Source organism: Podarcis vaucheri, assembly GCF_965113315.1.
Source record: "Podarcis vaucheri genome assembly, chromosome: 4".
Classification (NCBI taxonomy): domain Eukaryota; kingdom Metazoa; phylum Chordata; class Lepidosauria; order Squamata; family Lacertidae; genus Podarcis; species Podarcis vaucheri.
This window is the reverse complement of record NC_138762.1, coordinates 36370062-36387330: the sequence shown is the minus strand read 5'-3', so window position 1 is coordinate 36387330 and position 17269 is coordinate 36370062. Positions and strand designations below refer to the sequence as shown.

General features: G+C 40.0%; 1 protein-coding gene across 43 annotated transcripts in view; it reads left to right on the top strand.

The window, feature by feature from the left end:
- ABI3BP (ABI family member 3 binding protein) overlaps window positions 1-17269 on the top strand; it is a 128813-nt gene that overhangs the window by 91259 nt on the left and 20285 nt on the right. For 28 of the 43 annotated variants that reach the window (XM_082220943.1, XM_082220944.1, XM_082220982.1 and 25 more), the window contains 10 exons: window positions 3497-3571; window positions 5615-5692; window positions 7122-7196; window positions 8382-8456; window positions 9712-9813; window positions 11289-11360; window positions 11858-11914; window positions 13011-13079; window positions 13887-13961; window positions 15753-15860. In XM_082220943.1, coding sequence (XP_082077069.1) covers window positions 3497-3571; window positions 5615-5692; window positions 7122-7196; window positions 8382-8456; window positions 9712-9813; window positions 11289-11360; window positions 11858-11914; window positions 13011-13079; window positions 13887-13961; window positions 15753-15860 — 786 coding nt within the window. The remainder of the gene's footprint in view (window positions 1-3496; window positions 3572-5614; window positions 5693-7121; window positions 7197-8381; window positions 8457-9711; window positions 9814-11288; window positions 11361-11857; window positions 11915-13010; window positions 13080-13886; window positions 13962-15752; window positions 15861-17269) is intronic. The other 15 variants (XM_082220952.1, XM_082220981.1, XM_082220980.1 and 12 more) reach the window with 15 other exon arrangements.

Genomic DNA, 17269 nt, shown 5'->3' with positions numbered 1-17269 from the left:
CATGCCCTAAAATCAAAGGCGGATCCCTGCTGGATCACACCACAGACCCATATACTCTAAAACATCCTGCTCTCACTGTGGCTGACCATATGCCTATGAGGAGCAAAACCTGAATGCATAAGAACAGAAGCGGAGGCTGCTGGACAGATGGCCTATTTAGTCCAGCATCTGTTCTCACCATGGCCACCAAGATGCCTGTGGGAAACCCTCAAGCACCAGAACACTGTCCTCACCTATGGTTTGAATCCTCATGACAGAGTGAGCTCCTCTTGCTCTGTCCTAGCTTCTGCCAACCTAGCAGTTCAAAACCATAACAATGCGAGTAGATAAATAGGTACTGCTGCGCCGGGAAGGTAAATGGAGTTTCCGTGCGCTCTGGCTTCTATCATGGTGTCCCATTGTGCCAGAAGCGGTTTAGTCATGCTGGCCAAATGACCTGGAAAGCTGTCTGTGGACAAACGCTGGCTCCCTTGGCCTGAAGCAAAGTGAGCGCCGTACCCCATAGTCAAATTTGACTGGACTTAACTGTCCAGGGGTCCTTTACCTTTTTACTGTTGCACTCATGGAAGATAAGGCTATTGGTGGCTATTGCCAGTTTCTGGACATGCCTGGTTCTTCTCACAATCTATTTCCAAATGGATTTCCATGGTGAGGGGTGATGGCAAATGTGATATGAGCCATCCAAAATTCTGCTGAGTCAATGTATATGTCACTGAACCAGGTGGTAAGTTTCTTTTTTATATGGATATTTATAACACATCATGACATGACAGAGGGTTAAATTCAGTAGTGTTTTGGATCCCTTTCACCTTTTTTTAATAACTGTTTTTCTAATGCGTAGACCCATGCATAGACTCATTGGTTTTGTCACAGGACTAATGCAAGATCATTTCTCATCGGTTAAGATTTAGAGCTTAATTTGATTTATAGCTCACAACAAAAGATAAGGTGCATGGGCAGAGTGCTTTTTACTTTACCACTAAGTGACAACCACCAGTTCTGATTCATCTGGAATTAGTTCTGTGATGGGCTTGCAGGGCAGGATGTGGTTTCTAATGAGGCTTGGAATGTTTCAGAGATTATGTGGTTAAAATTGAGAGATGGAAAGTAGAGGGTATTTAATGCTAAAGGCTTTTGTTGCTATAATTCAGCTCTCCTTTTCTGTGGATTGTTTGAATGGAATGTGACCATACAATATTTACATCTGATATTAAAGCATTTCATTTTCTAGCACATTTGTCTTTTAAAGAAGCTTTGTGTATATAAAAAGATTTCCTGGTGAGGTTTGAAATAATGTTGAAATGCAGTGGAGCTGATTTACATTCTGTGGAGACTGGAATTATAAATAGTGTCACTTTTTCCACTATATAATAGTCTGAAGAAGGCAGCTCTTGAGCATCCTCCTTAAAAAGAAGCATTTGTTTCAATACATTAGACATATGAGAGTGTTTATTTTCTGAGGCAATTGACTTTCCAAAAAGAAGGCTAAGGCACCAAGAGCTATCAAAATACAATGGTGGGAATCAAGCCCTGGCTTTAAGAGTGAAACTCTCCTGTCTGTTGAGAACAAATGGTTCCTGTCGACACAAGTCCCTTGTACAGTGCTATCTTCTGTTCCCTACAGTATCAAAGTTAAGTATATATCTTCTGAGAGATCTTGGGCAACTACTCAAGCGTTTTATTTATTTGGGATGCTTGAACACCCTTAGAACTCTCCTGTCAGAACTTATTCTCAATGTGGGAAAGTTGGGATGGGGAAGATGAGTGGTTGAGGACATGGGAGCTGGTACATACACCCTACTTTTACAGAGTTAACGCCCTCTCACATGTGGCTGTATGCCTCAAAGGAGCTTTAAAGAGCTCCTGATGTGTGTTTAAGTATTCTGCTTGCAAAGAGAGCAGGAATTACAGTTTCTTTGGGATAAGGTAGAATTGAAAACACAAATTTAGAGCACATGATTTCACCCAAAGAGTCCTGGGAATTGCAGTTTCCTCCTCAGACTTACCGTACTGGCCTGAATATAAGCTGCACCCAGACATAAGGCACACCTTTAAAATTGGAGGGGGGGGAGATAAAAATAAAAAAAATACCTGAATATTAGCCGCTCCATTCCTCGCTGCTCCTGGCTGCATACTGCGGGGGGGGGGTCTGTGCTGTGTTGCCAGCGGCCTTTCCCCTTCCTCACTCTCTCCGGCATTGGGGGAGAGGACGGGGACTACACACGGGGTGGGCACCACTTTGCCCCTCTCCTGGCTCTGTTTGCCCCATGCTCCCGACTGCATACTGTAAGGTCGCAAATGTAAGCTGCACTTTAACTTTTCACGTGGTAAAAAAGTGAGGCTTATATTCAGGCCAATACAGTACAATTAGCAGCACCTATGGGCTTGCCCTGCCGCTGCTGCCACTCCCTCCACCACCATATCTGCCACTGCCTGCACTGCCCACTCTGCTGCCACCACACACCTTGCAGCATCCGCCTCTGGGGAAGACATGGTGCCACAATCAGTGTCAATTCCAGGCAAGATTGCACTGCTTTGGGGTAGGATTTTGTGTGCTCCACAATATCTCATGTGATTTCAGACAAGATCTCACCCTAAATGGACATGATCTCTCCCGAAATCAGTGATGATGGTGACACTGCTTTTGCACTACTAGCAGAGGGGGCTGGGCAGGCAGGAAGCACGGGGGGGGGGCTGCCTCAGCAACTCCTGCCACCTGAGGCAATAGGCTCATCCTGCCTAATGGCTGAGCAGGCTCTGGCAGCATCCTTAACAAACAACTCTTCACGTGATTCTTTGGGATAAGTAAATGCTCACTGGATGTGCTTTAAATGTATGGTGTATCTGCCAGCGAGTCCACAGCAAATTTACTGTCTCACATTAGGAGGAGAAAACAACTTGCAGAAATAATTAAGCAACCATCCTAATTTTGCTCTCATTAAAAATCATTACTTATGGTAAGAATTGTTTTAACAATGAGAACATTTATCTCAGTGCTGGTGGTCTTTCCATTTCGCTGGAGGCTTTAATCAGATGCAGGGCAGCCATCTATCAGAGATGCCATGACTCACATATCTTCTAAGAACAAAATATAATTCCCCCCCCTCAAAATATAGTTTTATTCAGGGGCAAATTTATGCAGACTTAATTACTGATCAATTGGCTGAAACAACTGGCATACAAACAAGTGGCTGAGATTTCCTAAGAGGAGGAACTCGCCAATTTTAATGTATTCTTGAGTTCTTGTCCTAATTTATGTTCTTCAAACAGGATCAGGTTTGTTTTCTTTTTGTTATTGCTTTCTTAATGTTATTAAAAGCAAAGCTGTCTTTTCTTTGTTTAAAGTTTGTGAATATATCAGATTCAGTGTTCTTTTTTTATCCAGATATATTTACTTTGCCTGTGGAAGGACAGACACAAGCTTTGTTGTACAGACACACAAATTTCTGTTCCAGGAAAACATTAAAAAGTATAACACTCCTGGTTATTTTTTCAGTTCGAAAGGAAATGCAGCCTGTTCCTTCCAAATCTAAAATCTCTTCAACCACAGACACACCACAGACTGGACCTGGTAAATAACTTTTACATCTGAACATCTTAAATGATCCAGTTTAAGAGATGGAATATGATATGAAAAGCTTTCTTTTAATTTCATTGTTGTGAAGAAGCAGATATTCATTAAGGCAGGATAAATGTTAAACTCCTTGGAAACAGTGACCGCAAAGCTGTCAAGCTCAACGTATATGTTTATGCAAAATTTCCTCAAATAGTCAATGCTTTTCAGGATAGGGAGTTAGGGAAAAAAGTTGGGATAGTTCAAATGAAGCTGAAAGGGAAAGTCTGGAAGGTCAATCATTTCAGAAGCCTAGTGGCTATTTCAAAAGCACCATTATGGCTCAGTCAATAGGGTCAGATAAAATCTCTACCTCCGATTAGAATGGGCACAAACAAGTGTCCAAAGATTCCTATGTGGTTAAAGAACATAGTCTTATAAAAGTCATAAAAGGCAAGAGAACTTCATCTGTGAAATAATGTCATGCCAGAGCCAGTGTGGTGCAGTGGTTAAGAGCGGTAGACTCCTAATCTGGGGAACTGGGTTCACGTCTCCGCTCCTCCACATGCAGCTGCTGGGTGACCTTGGGCCAGTCACACTTCTTTGAAGTCTCTCAGCCCCACTCACCTCACAGAGTGTTTGTTGTGGGGGAGGAAGGGAAAGGAGAATGTTAGCCACTTTGAGACTCCTTCGGGTAGTGATAAAGCGGGATCCAAACTTCTTCTTCTTCTTCTTCTTCTTCTTCTTCTTCTTCTTCTTCTTCTTCTTCTAAATAAGAGGGTGAGGGGAATCTGGCAAAACAAATATGTGACCAATACGGCAAATCCAAAGTGCTTAATAATAATAATAATAATAATAATAATAATAATAATATATTATTATTATTTATACCCCACCCATCTGGCTTGGTTTCCCCAACCACTCTGGGTGGCTTCCAACAAAATATTAAAATACAGTAGTCTATTAAACATTAAAAGCTTCCCTAAATATATGAAAACAAACTATTACAAAAACACATCACAAGTAAGAAACCTTTCAGAGAGCAAGAAGATAAGGACCATTACAGCAGTAACTGGTGAAGTAGTTCACTTGTGGGACCTGACAGAGGCCATTGGTTGGCAGTGTGGGGAAAAGAGAGCCTATCTTTGCCAATAACCATTGAGCCATATGGAAGCGGGCAGCAGTTCAGCCAGCACTGTGCAAACCTGCTGTTGTTGTTGACTAACTAGCAGCCTTCTGGTGTTGGAATGGGCTGCTGTTGCCAGCCAATCTGTAACTTCATGCTTGCCAAGTGGTGACTGAATCACCTGCTGCCTTCACTATCATTGCCCTACAATCGCTGTTGTTAAATTTCTATCCTGCCTTTCCTCCAAGAAACCCAAGGTTGCATAAATGTCTCTCTTCCCCCTTCTGTCCTAACGACAACCCTGTGAGGTACAATAGGCTGAGAGACAGTGACTGGCCCAAAAGTCACCCAGTGAGCTTCCAGGGTAAGTGTGGATTTGAATGCTGGTCTCCCTGGTCCTAGCCAAAAGCTTATCCAGTCATGGCAGCAGAAGATTCCCATCAGAGAATCATTTCATTAGGCACTGCTTATGGCAACGGCTTTAAATGGATTCTCAAGAAAGAAATAGCAAAGCAAACAAATGGTTTTCTGCTCAGAAGTACCATTCTGTTCAGTGGGGCTTACACCTGGGTTAGTGAGCATAGCATTGCAGCCTAAATAAGTTATTTGCATCAGTACTTTCCGCAATGTTGCCTAGGGAAGTGACGGAGCCATATCATGCAATCCAGCCTACTGCCGAATCCTGACTAAACTCCAAGCCGAATATAAATCAAGGGCGTTTCTTCAGCACACCAAAATCTTTTTTATATAAATATGTAGCTTTTTCCTTTCAAACTACAGTTTAAGAAACATAATAAAAGTCTCAGTCGAGAAAATTCTGCTATCTTACAGCTTTCAGCTCTTTAGAACGATCTGGGCACACGCACTAATGTAAAATAAATAGTTGTATTAATCTTCTCCAGTTCTCTCACAATGTGTCTCAATTTTTTCCCTAGCAGAAATTATTCCATTCTCTCAAGGTCCTGCCACCACCATCATACCTCATGTTCCTGAAAAGGCAAAGGCAATGCCGGGTAATCCTATTATTTACTCACAGTCATGTTTTTTTCTCATAATTCTTTCAGGCAAAGGCATTCCCTGAAGAACCTTGCATCTTAGTACTGCAGCTAGTAACTAGCCTCTCTTTCCATTTACTCAACTGCCGTTTGATACAAAACACACAATAATTGTTGAACCTCACATGAAGAAATTATTAAGTCGATGGCATTTCTGCTTATTCTCAGTCTTTGAGACATCAAGATTAATTTTGTTCAACACCATTTCTGTATGAAAGTTACTCCATTGCTTTAAAAAAAAACCACACGTTATCATGATTTCCCTTGAACAAGAGTACAATTTGCCGTACTTGGATGTGGTGTACTTTATAGGGATATTTAGAACAGACTGCAAAACAGCAAATTATGGCACCATACGAGACTGAGGCTACAATTATAGTGCACCCTTACCTGGAAGTAGGATCCATTGAGCTTATCATATATAGGATTGCAGCCTTGGCCTGGAAATAAGTATCATTGAACTAAATGATACTTCTGACACACAGGATTACACTGTAAAGCTGCAGCCTAAAGCAATATATATACATAGGTGACAGGGAGAAGGGAAATCTCACATGCAAACAAACCACTGATATTTTACGACATCAGTTCCTCTGCCAAGGAACCGTTGCTTCTGTTCAGTTTCGTAAGTAGTGAGTCTTGCCACTACTGTTGCTGTGAAAATGTCAAGTAAAGGTCTGGCTGACTGCATACACTTTCTCCTATGCAGCCTGAGTAGTTTATCATAATGTAAAACCCTACTTCATCAGGTACATGAAGTGCAGAGACAAGGTGTTGGGTATGTGTACATGGTCTGGAGTACAAAGAAGGAAACCATGACTAAAATGATGCTGGTAATTTGGGCATGAAACATAAATACACAGCACCATCAAACTGATCTGCATTCACTTGTGCATACAAACATGATGTGGCACTAAATTAATGGGGCACGTGTATGAATTTTGTTGCAGAGACAAAGCATTGCTATTCTTCCCTGGATTTTTTTTAAGGGCCTTGTTGGGTCTTACATTTCAGGCAGGCAGGGTAAGCAGTGGGAAGGTTTGATATCTCTGTTCTCACAGAGATCTCAGCACAAATGAAAATATCAGGTTCATCATCCTGTGGGTGGTTAAGTTTTCTTAATTTTGGTTTTGGTTTTTTGTATTTTCGTTGTTGTTGTCTGCTTCTCTTCTCCCTGCACAGGGAATACTACTTGAAAGAATATTTGTTATTCAGAAGTTCATCCTCCTCCTCATCATCATCACTATTGTCTTCCCTTTTGGTCCTCCTTCCTAGTTGGCTTCTGCATTTTTGCTTTCACATTCTTAGCTTCCTTCAGGCTGAGAGACAAATATGTTCTTGCGGGTTATAATCCAGGTTTGCATTTTCTCTCTCTCTTCTATTTCAGCTTCAACAGTAGAACAGTTCATTCCTAATAAATCAAAACCAACTACCAGGCCAAGAATGCTAGAGACCAAACCTGGTAATTGAGTCACTTTTGTAATTCTATACATTCATATAATTATATTGTTAGCCAAACCTCGCTTTCTGTATTTTTAGAGGAAAAATAGCCAAATTCCTCCTGGTTATTCCTGAGCAGCTATACTCATAAGGGGAAAATACGATACCATGGCCCTTGTTTTCTGTGGAAACTATTATATGGTTGCCAGATTTAGCAAAATATCCCAACCTGAGAAGACAGAAATGTCAGGGGTATTATCATGGATAGTCAGAGCTTTCTTCTTCTTGAAAGGGTATCCTAATTGTTATGTATTTATTTTGTTACTGAAACTAACAATAAAGAGATAAATATAAGCGGCAGAACACTTGTAGGGACTGGAAGGAGCTGCAGTGGTGAATTAAAGCCTTTTGCTGTTATCAGCATCCTTTTCACCATGCCCAGTTAGCTAAGATACTGTTTGGAACACAATACGCAGCTAGTGAGCCATTGCTGCTTATATTGTTGACTTTCTACACTTATTTGTGCTCACGCATTCTGAACAATCACACAGCTTGTGTGTGGAATCTATGGGTGGCATTCAGCTCAGTTTTACTCAGGGTAGAGCCATTGAAATTAATGGGTAGTCATTAGCCATCATTAATTTCAGTGAGTCTACTCTGAGTTAGAATTAGCTGAATATACCCCATTTGTGACACTTTGAAGGACACAATCCACAGAGCTCCCTCAGTAAGGGACTGTGTGGATGCAAAGGAGCTTTACCTTTTCTTTTCAGTCCCCAGATCCCACAGCAATCTACTTCGTAAACTGTTTCAAACTGCTATGTGTAAAGCTTTATGCGTTGAAACGTTTGCAGATACTTCAATAATCACCCTTTGTCATCTCTCTATAATGCTGGAGATCACTTAAGTTAGAAAAGAAATTATATCAAATAATATTTTCCAAGCAACTGTTTCCATTTCAGTGCGCTTTTCATTTTTCAACATTATTCTTGTATGAAACTTACCCTGACTGAACATGATATTAAATGCATCTTTGCAGTCGTGTGTGCAAGTAGCTGGTCTCACTTGGGACTGCAAGGTAGTGGTAACTGTTTGCGCTATATGGGAAGCTGTTCCTATTCTCAGTGTTGTTTTGATTTGTACATACTATCTTTTATATTTCCTTTATTTCAGCTTTGTAAAGATGTTCACTTTTTCCTTCCAACAGCAGTACACCGAACAACCCCACAACCACTTATAATCAAACCTACCATATCATCTGAACGACAAAAGTCAACTATGGGTAAAAACTTCCACATTGAAACTAATGCTCTGTTTCTTTCCTCTTCAGCAAAAAGAACAATTTGCGTCATTATTTTGTGTTGTGACGTCCCATTATTTTATTTTCTGCTTCTCCATATATGTTGCTGTAATCTCTCATAGCTACCTTAGAACTGGTTTCCCAGGAGCTGAAAACACCATGTTGACCAGTGGTATAATGGTAAATTTGAAATGCACAAACTTATTGTGACAGCTCTCAAAGCCACACCCCCAAAGAAATATCCATAGCCACACCCCCAAGAAGAGTAAGAAATGCATGAGCTAGCATAGGAGAATATAGTAGATGGCATGTTGGACATGGCTAGGGAAAGACGTATGTTTGCATACTTGGTCAACCCAAGAAATTCACTGGATGACTTTGGGCCAGTCACTGTCTGTGCCTAGCCATCCCAACAAAGGGATCATATGCCAGGCAATCCCTGCTAGAGTTGTGCAAAAATAGCCACAGTGAAGATACATAAATATATTTTTCCCCTCCTCTCATAATAGTAGAACCTGGGGTAATCCATATTGGAATTATCAGAACAGACAAACACATCACATAGTTACACTGTGCACTTTGCTAGTACAAGATGTAACAACTTGGGTGATTTTCAAAAGGGACTGGACAATTCATGGAGGATTCAGCTGTCAAATTATGGCTGCTAGTTGTGATGGCTATGTACTATCTCCAGTATCAGTTGCTGGGGGACACAAGTAGGGAGAGTCCCATTACACTCACGTCCTCCTTGTGGGCTTCCCATAGACGTCCCATAGGTTGGCCACTGTGAGAACAGGATGCTGGACTAGATGGGACTTTGGGTTGATTATACAGTGCTCTTCTTATGTTGTCCAACGCCAGAGCTTACACCAATGCCAAATACCACCCCAACAGATGGCATCATCACTCCTGTTGTGAAAAAATATTTCAAAGCTGTGCTCCCTCATGTTCCTGCTCCAATACGCCACTGCTGTGGACATCCTGTTTTCTGTCTTTCAGACCTGCAATATTGTTTTCTACAGAGCTTGACCATTCTTCTTTATCATTTATTTTGTATCGCACTTTATATCATCGCACTCTTCTAATTTTCAAAGTCTTTTTTCATCAGCTGTCAGAAACACATGGAATCATTGTTTTTTTGCTTAATGCTTTTAAGGCATGTACTCTCACTTGAGCTAAACATGGCATGAATCTGAATTCTAAAGACTATAATAACAATCCTACTCCTTTTTTCCAGCTCCAAAAGAAACACGGTTTATTCCTCCTAAACCCAAAACATCTGGCAAACCAGAAGTACCCCAGACAAAACCTGGTAATTGCATTTTTTGTAACATTCAGGGTAGGTAGGATTTTAGCAGACTTTGAAAATGGTGTCATTGTGCTTTTAGACTTAGCACATGTGGTATCTTGGAGTATATTAGTCGCATCTTTTTTCAATATATTGTGAATTGTAATAGAAATAGACTGAAAGCTGAATTAAAACAACAACAACCCCCAAAAAAACTAGATGTAAGTCTGCCACTGGTCTGCTCCTAGAATCCAAAACAGATGGAGATTTCAGTTTTATCATTGTATATGTTGCTTCAGTATCCATTGCTGTGTTTGTTCTCTGTTCAGTAAATAGTAATGTCATAAAACAGTGGTAGGGAGAGGGCTGGCCTTCCCTCTCTCTGCCTTGCTCCTTGGGAAATACTGACAGAGTAGCAAAGGAGCAATTGGATCCCTGTGTTGTCTCCTTCCATGAGAGGAGACAGGCAGAAGGATCCCACATGAGATAACTTAACATAACGTGACTTTTTAAAACTTTGCAGCTGGCTAAATCCACATATGAACTTACATAACATCATCTTTTTAAAGTTTTAGCAGGATCCCAAGTATTAGTACACGTTTTAACTTCTTTATTTGTTGGAGTGGGTTATTAATTACGTCTTTTTATATTGATTTAGCTTTGGGTTCTTTAAGAGAAACATATTCAGGGTGTGATCCCACCGCTCTCTATCATGGTGGGGCTTTATGGAGTAGATGTGGTAGGAGGTTGGGGCAGAGGTAGGAGGTTTACTGGCCGAGGGAGCTGGCATTTGTCTGCAGACAATTTTTCTGGGTCATGTGGCCAGCATGACTAAGCCGCTTCTGGCAAAACCAGAGCAGCACACGGAAACACCGTTTACCTTCCAGCCAGAGCGATACCTATTTATCTACTTGCACTTTGACGTGCTTTCGAACTGCTAGGTGGGCAGGAGCAGGGACAGAGCAGCAGGAGCTCAGCCCATCGTGGGGATTCAAACCGCCGACCTTCCGATCAGCAAGCCCTAGGCTCAGTGGTTTAGACCACAGCGCTACCTGTGGGCAGAGAGACATAGGTAGGTTTAATATAAATAGCTATTCATTTAGTCTTAGTATCTGCCCAGGAGGCATGTTGTTGTTTAGTCGTTTAGTCATGTCTGACTCTTCGTGGCCCCGTGGACCAGAGCACGCCAGGCACTTCTGTCTTCCACTGCCTCCCGCAGTTTGGTCAAACTCATACTGGTAGCTTCGAGAACACTGTCCAACCATCTCGTCCTCTGTCGTCCCCTTCTCCTTGTGCCCTCAATCTTTCCCAACATTTCCCAGGAAGCATACAACGTACCTAATTACAGACTTAATAAAAATATCAAATGTTACTTTGTAATATGTCTGTCCTGCAAGAAAATAGCATGTTGTGTCTTATTATTCTCAAACAAAATAAAGAAAGACTCATACTTGTTCTCATCTCATGTGTGACTCAGACAAACTATGCCCTAATCTCAGTTGGCAATCCTATGTTGTTCTCTGTAGCACCAATTGCAACGGACCTGGGGTCAATTAACCTCCACATTCATGTTTTCGATGGCTCCAAAGATACTTTGGGTAATATTTATTTTCTGTTTTCTTCCTTGGCTGAAATTATTTCTTTACCTTTCCTACAGGTTTATGCTGGGGTTAGGGCAGGGGGGACAATGTTAACTTGCTTGATTTATGTCTTAAATTGCTTCCAGGCCAGCTTCTTAGCTGTTCCATTTAGAAACAACCACCTCATGCATTAGCCTTGATTGTCATCAAAACACTACCTCATCATTCTGTTTCTCAGTCTCAGTCTGTTAATGCTGAATTTTCTCCTAGTCTCAAAATTCCCATCATCTATGAATGCATGACTTTGTAAATGGCTTAAAGGTTTTCTTACAATCAAGCAGTATAAATATGTTGTTAAATGAATAAAAATAAATAATGCCTTCCTACCAGATTTCCAGCAACGAGCATTTTAATTTCTGCGCTGCTTTGGAAAAGGGTCTACTTTTTGTTTGAAATCCATAGCATTCCATTTAAAGAAGACACTGTGTACACTAATTCAGATGTTTTCTTTTTAGCCTCATCCAAGCCCTTCAGAGGTGTAACAGCAACTGAAAGTCCACATTTGAAAACTGGTAATCTTGTTTATTTGATGCTGTTTCATTTGAAATAATTCAGTATTTTGAGTGTTTGCTAAGTAGCTCCTGAATGTTAACCATATATTTCCCATTCGTTGTATTATAATAATACAGTGGTACCTTGGGATGCGAACTGGATCCGTTCCGGAGCCCCGTTCACATCCCGAATGGAACGCAAGATGCGACGGCATGTCTGCGTGTGCGCGGGTCTCGTTTCACTGCTACCGCGCATGCGTGTGATGTTATTTTGAGCGTCTGCGCGAGCAGTGAAACCCAGAAGTAACACGCTCCATTACTTCCGGGTTGCCGTGGAGCGCAACTCAAATGCGCTCAACCCAAAGCACATTCAACTCTAGGTATGACTGTACACACATTTTAACCCTCCAAAAACTACTTTTTGAACATTTGATTGTAACAGAGATAACTCTTCCCTCTTCTTCCTCCATCAACATGCTCAACCTTCTAAGTGCAAGCTCACAGGTTAGGAGAGGGGCAGCAACTATTTTTCTACTGAAGGCTGCGATCCCCAAATTTGGGACCTCAAAGATAATCTATTAGGGGCTGCATGCTGACAATAAAATAAAAGTGGACAAAGCCATTGCTGACAATAAAAATGAAAGCAAACAAACCCTTCAGCCATTCTATGGGTTTCAGTTTTGGCTGTGGATCTGCTGTGCTCAACTCCCAAAGTGGGGTTTGAATTATTTTACCTATACCTTAGCTGCTACATTATAGTATCAACATTTATGTATCATATAAAATTATGATAAGGACCACAGAATTTATCTTGGTAGGGTGAGTGATGTCTTGAGATAACACCTGAGGGGTTTTTTTGTTTTGTTTCTTAAAAAAATCAAATGTCAAATGTTGGGATAATTGCTGAAATAGCAGAAATTGTGGATTTGGTTATATAAATGCTTTGTAAGCTTGCATAATCCTCTAAAACAGATTTTAGATAATGCTAGACTTTTTTTAACATAACAGACTCCTATTTTGCCTTTAGTTGCAGTACCTGGATCATCTCTTACGCTGCATGTTATCTTTACTGTACTTCATATCCTTAGAAATTAAACTAGTTTTGTTTTCCTTCTAGCAGCACCACATAAAGTATACTTCACTACTGCAAAACCCAAGATGACTGATAAGTCACAGACCAGACCTGGTAATATATTGCTTTTTGGATTTTTAAAAAAGTTGGTCAAATGCTTACAGATCCGTATTGTTACTCACAGCCCAATATCTAAGCAGTACATATCAGCAATTTTGTTTCCTAAGTTTTGAGGGAAGCACATGTTAAAGTTTATTTCCGAAAAAGCTTTTTGCAGCCTTTTTCCATAGAGTAAGATTCCAGTTCTAACTGTTTGTTTGTTTGTTTGTTTGTTTGTTTGTTTGTTAATTGTTGTATTGGGATAGTATTACTTCTTTTATTACTTTGACTTGGCTTAGATGCTAATCGCTACAAAAGACTGAAGCATTGTTTTGCAATTCTAACCTGCATATTCTGAGATAGTCCAGATATTGGGGCTGATCGCATTTACAAAAAGTTCTAGTCCAATTTTTGGAGGGTCTCCAATGGTAATTTAATTCAATATTAAAATACATAATTTTATCCATACATCATTACTGGTTTAATATACATTTAATGTATAAATAATAATAATCTGTTGTCCAGATACTTCAAGTAAAATGTGCCTTGAAAAGAACTTGTTTTTGCAGTTATCTGTATTTGCATTGTTAGTCATTTTTTGAGCAGCAAAGTTAGTGGAGGAACACACATGTATGATCAGTATTTACCTTTCTGATATTTCCTGATAAATGTTATTTTTAATTTTTCAGATTTTTACAAAAACAGGGAAACTAACAGCCATAAAACCATAATCTCAGCTCCCTGCCTAGAAATAGTCGGCAGTGGAAATAAATGTATCATTACCTTCTATTGATTTTACTTTTCTTTGCAATTTCTTTTCAGTTGTTGGTAAAACAACACCAGCCCCTGGCAGAACAAGAACATCTGGAGGCTTGACGTGGGATAAAGTACCAAAAGGTAACAGAGGTTTTCATTATAATTGTTATTATTGTTAAGGTTTAAATATAAATATTGTTTGTGCCCAGGATGAGCAACAAATTATTTATCAGTTGAATATTTAATTTCTTCTGAAAGACATTTAGCACTTCAATTATATGTACACTTAAAGGTAAAGGGACCCCTGACAATTAGGTCCAGCTCATCTCACTTTATTGGCCAAGGGAGCCGGCGTACAGCTTCCGGGTCATGTGGCCAGCATGACTAAGCCGCTTCTGGCGAACCAGAGCAGCGCACAGAAATGCTGTTTACCTTCCCACCGGAGCGGTACCTATTTATCTACTTGCACTTTGACGCGCTTTCAAACTGCTAGGTTGGCAGGAGCTAGGACCGAGCAACGGGAGTTCACCCCGTCGCAGGGATTCGAACCGCCGACCTTCTGATCGGCAAGCCCTAGGCTCTGTTGTTTAACCCACAGCGCCACCCGCGTACCTGGGACCAAACTCCACTTAATTCAATGGAATTACTTCAGAGTAAACATCCTTAGGATTCCATTGTGTTTTGCATATTTCTGTTTGGGCTTTCATATTGAACTGCCTACAAAACAGCTGAAAAGGAAGGTAGAAAGGTGATATAATTAATATTTGCATGATGTTTATGCAGCTAAAAGGGTAGTGGTCAAATGCTTACAGAATGCTTACAGTCAAATGCTGGAATCCTAAACACACATACCTGAAAGAAAGTTTGATTTAAATTATTTTGAAATGATGTGTTTAGGTTATGGAGGTGGAGCAATAATCTCCAAGTGAATTGTCTGGATGATGGAATGTATTGATCCTGATCCCCAGTACAGTCCCCTGTGGGCTCCCAAAATCTACTTGAGTGGAGGACTGTCAGGAGCAGATTCTGAGGCTGTGCAGGGCTGATGATACGTGGGGAGGAGAGGAAAGAAGAAGTTCTGGTGTGCAAGTGGAAAACTCCATGCACAACATTGGATTCTGCACATTATATGGTGAACTAATAAAGATAATCTGCGTTATGTAGGTCAAGTTTGAGTTTTACAGTTTCTTCAAACTGTGTTCAGTAAATTATTCCAATCTCTGAACTGTAGTAACTGTTTCTGCTTAACAATTTGGGTAGTGACCTTTATGTAGACTTTTTATGTAGTGCTGCCATTCAGTAATAACCCTTGCCAATTCAAAGAGTATTTCACCATGAAACAGTTTCCAAACAACAAATCAAATACGCAATCACATGAGGCTGCTTATATTGGTTGAGGCATCAAAGAATTGGATCATTCAGAAGCAATGTGGTTATTAAGTGGTAGGCCAAGAGAAGACAAATTCGTAAGTGTAATAGACATGACAATTTTATTTTCATGGACTTTGGAGGAAGTCAGCTATTCAAACATGGGACAGCCTTAGTCAACTCTTGTAAGGACCATGCAGTTTTTGTAAGAAATCTCTAATATTCATAAAGGGTATTGAAATAGTGATAAGCCATGTATTTGAATTCCTACCCCCAGTATTTCATCTGGACAATGTTTATAAATGAATCAAATATTTCCTATAATCTAGATTTTCATGTGAGGGTTTAACAGCGAAGGCCAAATGTAGAAATTGTTAAAAGTCCTTCACCCACCTCTTGAATTATTAAAATTATGGATTTACAGTAATGAATGTGTTACTGGTCACTGGATTTTTGACCAGATCCACTGACCTTGGGCATTTCACCAGATGTCTGGAGGAAATCCCTTGTGTTTCTTTGAACATGTGCAATATGACATATGCATTTTTAAATGTTATTTCACAGGCAACAAACTAATAGACCAGGATGCTGCTAGGCTTCTTAGTACAAGCTCTAGTACGGGTTCAAACACATCAGTGCATTCCTCAGTCGCAAGAAAAAAACCAGACCCTGGTAAGTAAAGAATCTTCTATTACTATGTCCAGCAACATTTACTGGAAATAATTTCCCATTTAAATTTAAACCATTATATATTAAAAGCATTTTTTTTAAAAAAATGTCACTTGTCCTCTTTCCCACTGGCGTTCATTAGCTGAGGAGAGTATCTAGGTCTTAAAGTTGGGGGCATTGGAATATCACCCTTGTTATCCCACTGAAGCCTTCAGGAGGGAATGGGTACAAATCAAAGTGCATACAGATATTCCTGCTAAATTTTTAACTGGAGACCCAATACTAGAAAAGGATATAAACACACTTTGTCCAGTCACTCTATGAAGAGAGCACAAGACAAGGAAATGAAATATGTTGTAACTATTCCATGGATTAATTAATAAAAAGTCTCTCTCTTCAAAGCCTGAAGTGTCACTATTATCTTACACATTATACTGCGCATTAAGCATATTTAAATGATACATTTCCAATGATGTAAAAATGCATTTTGGCTTGGATTTATTTGAGAACTTAAGCAAATGGAGGGCACTTTTGCTTGTGTAAAAGGCAATCGCGGGTTCCTGGCCATTTTTCTTGCTCCTGCCGCCCAGGTTTCATCAGGTTCCTCCAATCCCCAGTATGGGTGGAGAAGACAATTTGGTTTGTTTAGGATCTTAATGTGAACCTGCCTCCACAGGTTCCAAAATAATAAGCAAATCAAAATACTAAATTCCTTTGAATTTTTCACTTTTCTGATGCGGTTCTGCAACCAAATACCGTATTTTTTGCACCATAACACACTTTTTTCCTCCTAAAAAGTAAGGGGAAATGTCTGTGTGTGTTATGGAGGGAATGCCTACGAGTGGCATGCCTACGGATTTTCCTCCTCTAAAAACTACGTGTGTGTTATGGTCGGGTGCGTGTTATAGAGCGAAAAATACGGTAATATGTACAAAAATGAATGAATGTTTATTGTTATGGCTAAACAGCCAGCATAGTTGTACAAAAATTGGTATATTGGGGGAAAGTGCATAAAAATGGATACGCTAGTGAGTACTGTATTTTTTCGTGTATAAGACACCCCCATTTTTAAGATTACCCCTATTTTTTTATTTATCTATTTATTAGTCTTACATACAGCTCTTCATTATAGGATCTCAGGGCTGTTCACAAAACTGAAATACAAGGTGAAAACAACAAAACAATAACCACCCCTCCCACAAACATATTTAAAAGGCTGTATTTTATTTAAAAGGCCCGATTGAAGAGAACATTTTTGCCTGGCACCTAAAGATATATAATGAAGGTGCCAGACAAACCTCCCTGGAGAGAGCATTCCACAAACAAAAATGCCATGAAATACATTAAATGAGGGGAAATTGCTTGCAAAAGTGATACCTTTTTATTTTTTTAAAAAATCACAAACTGATGAA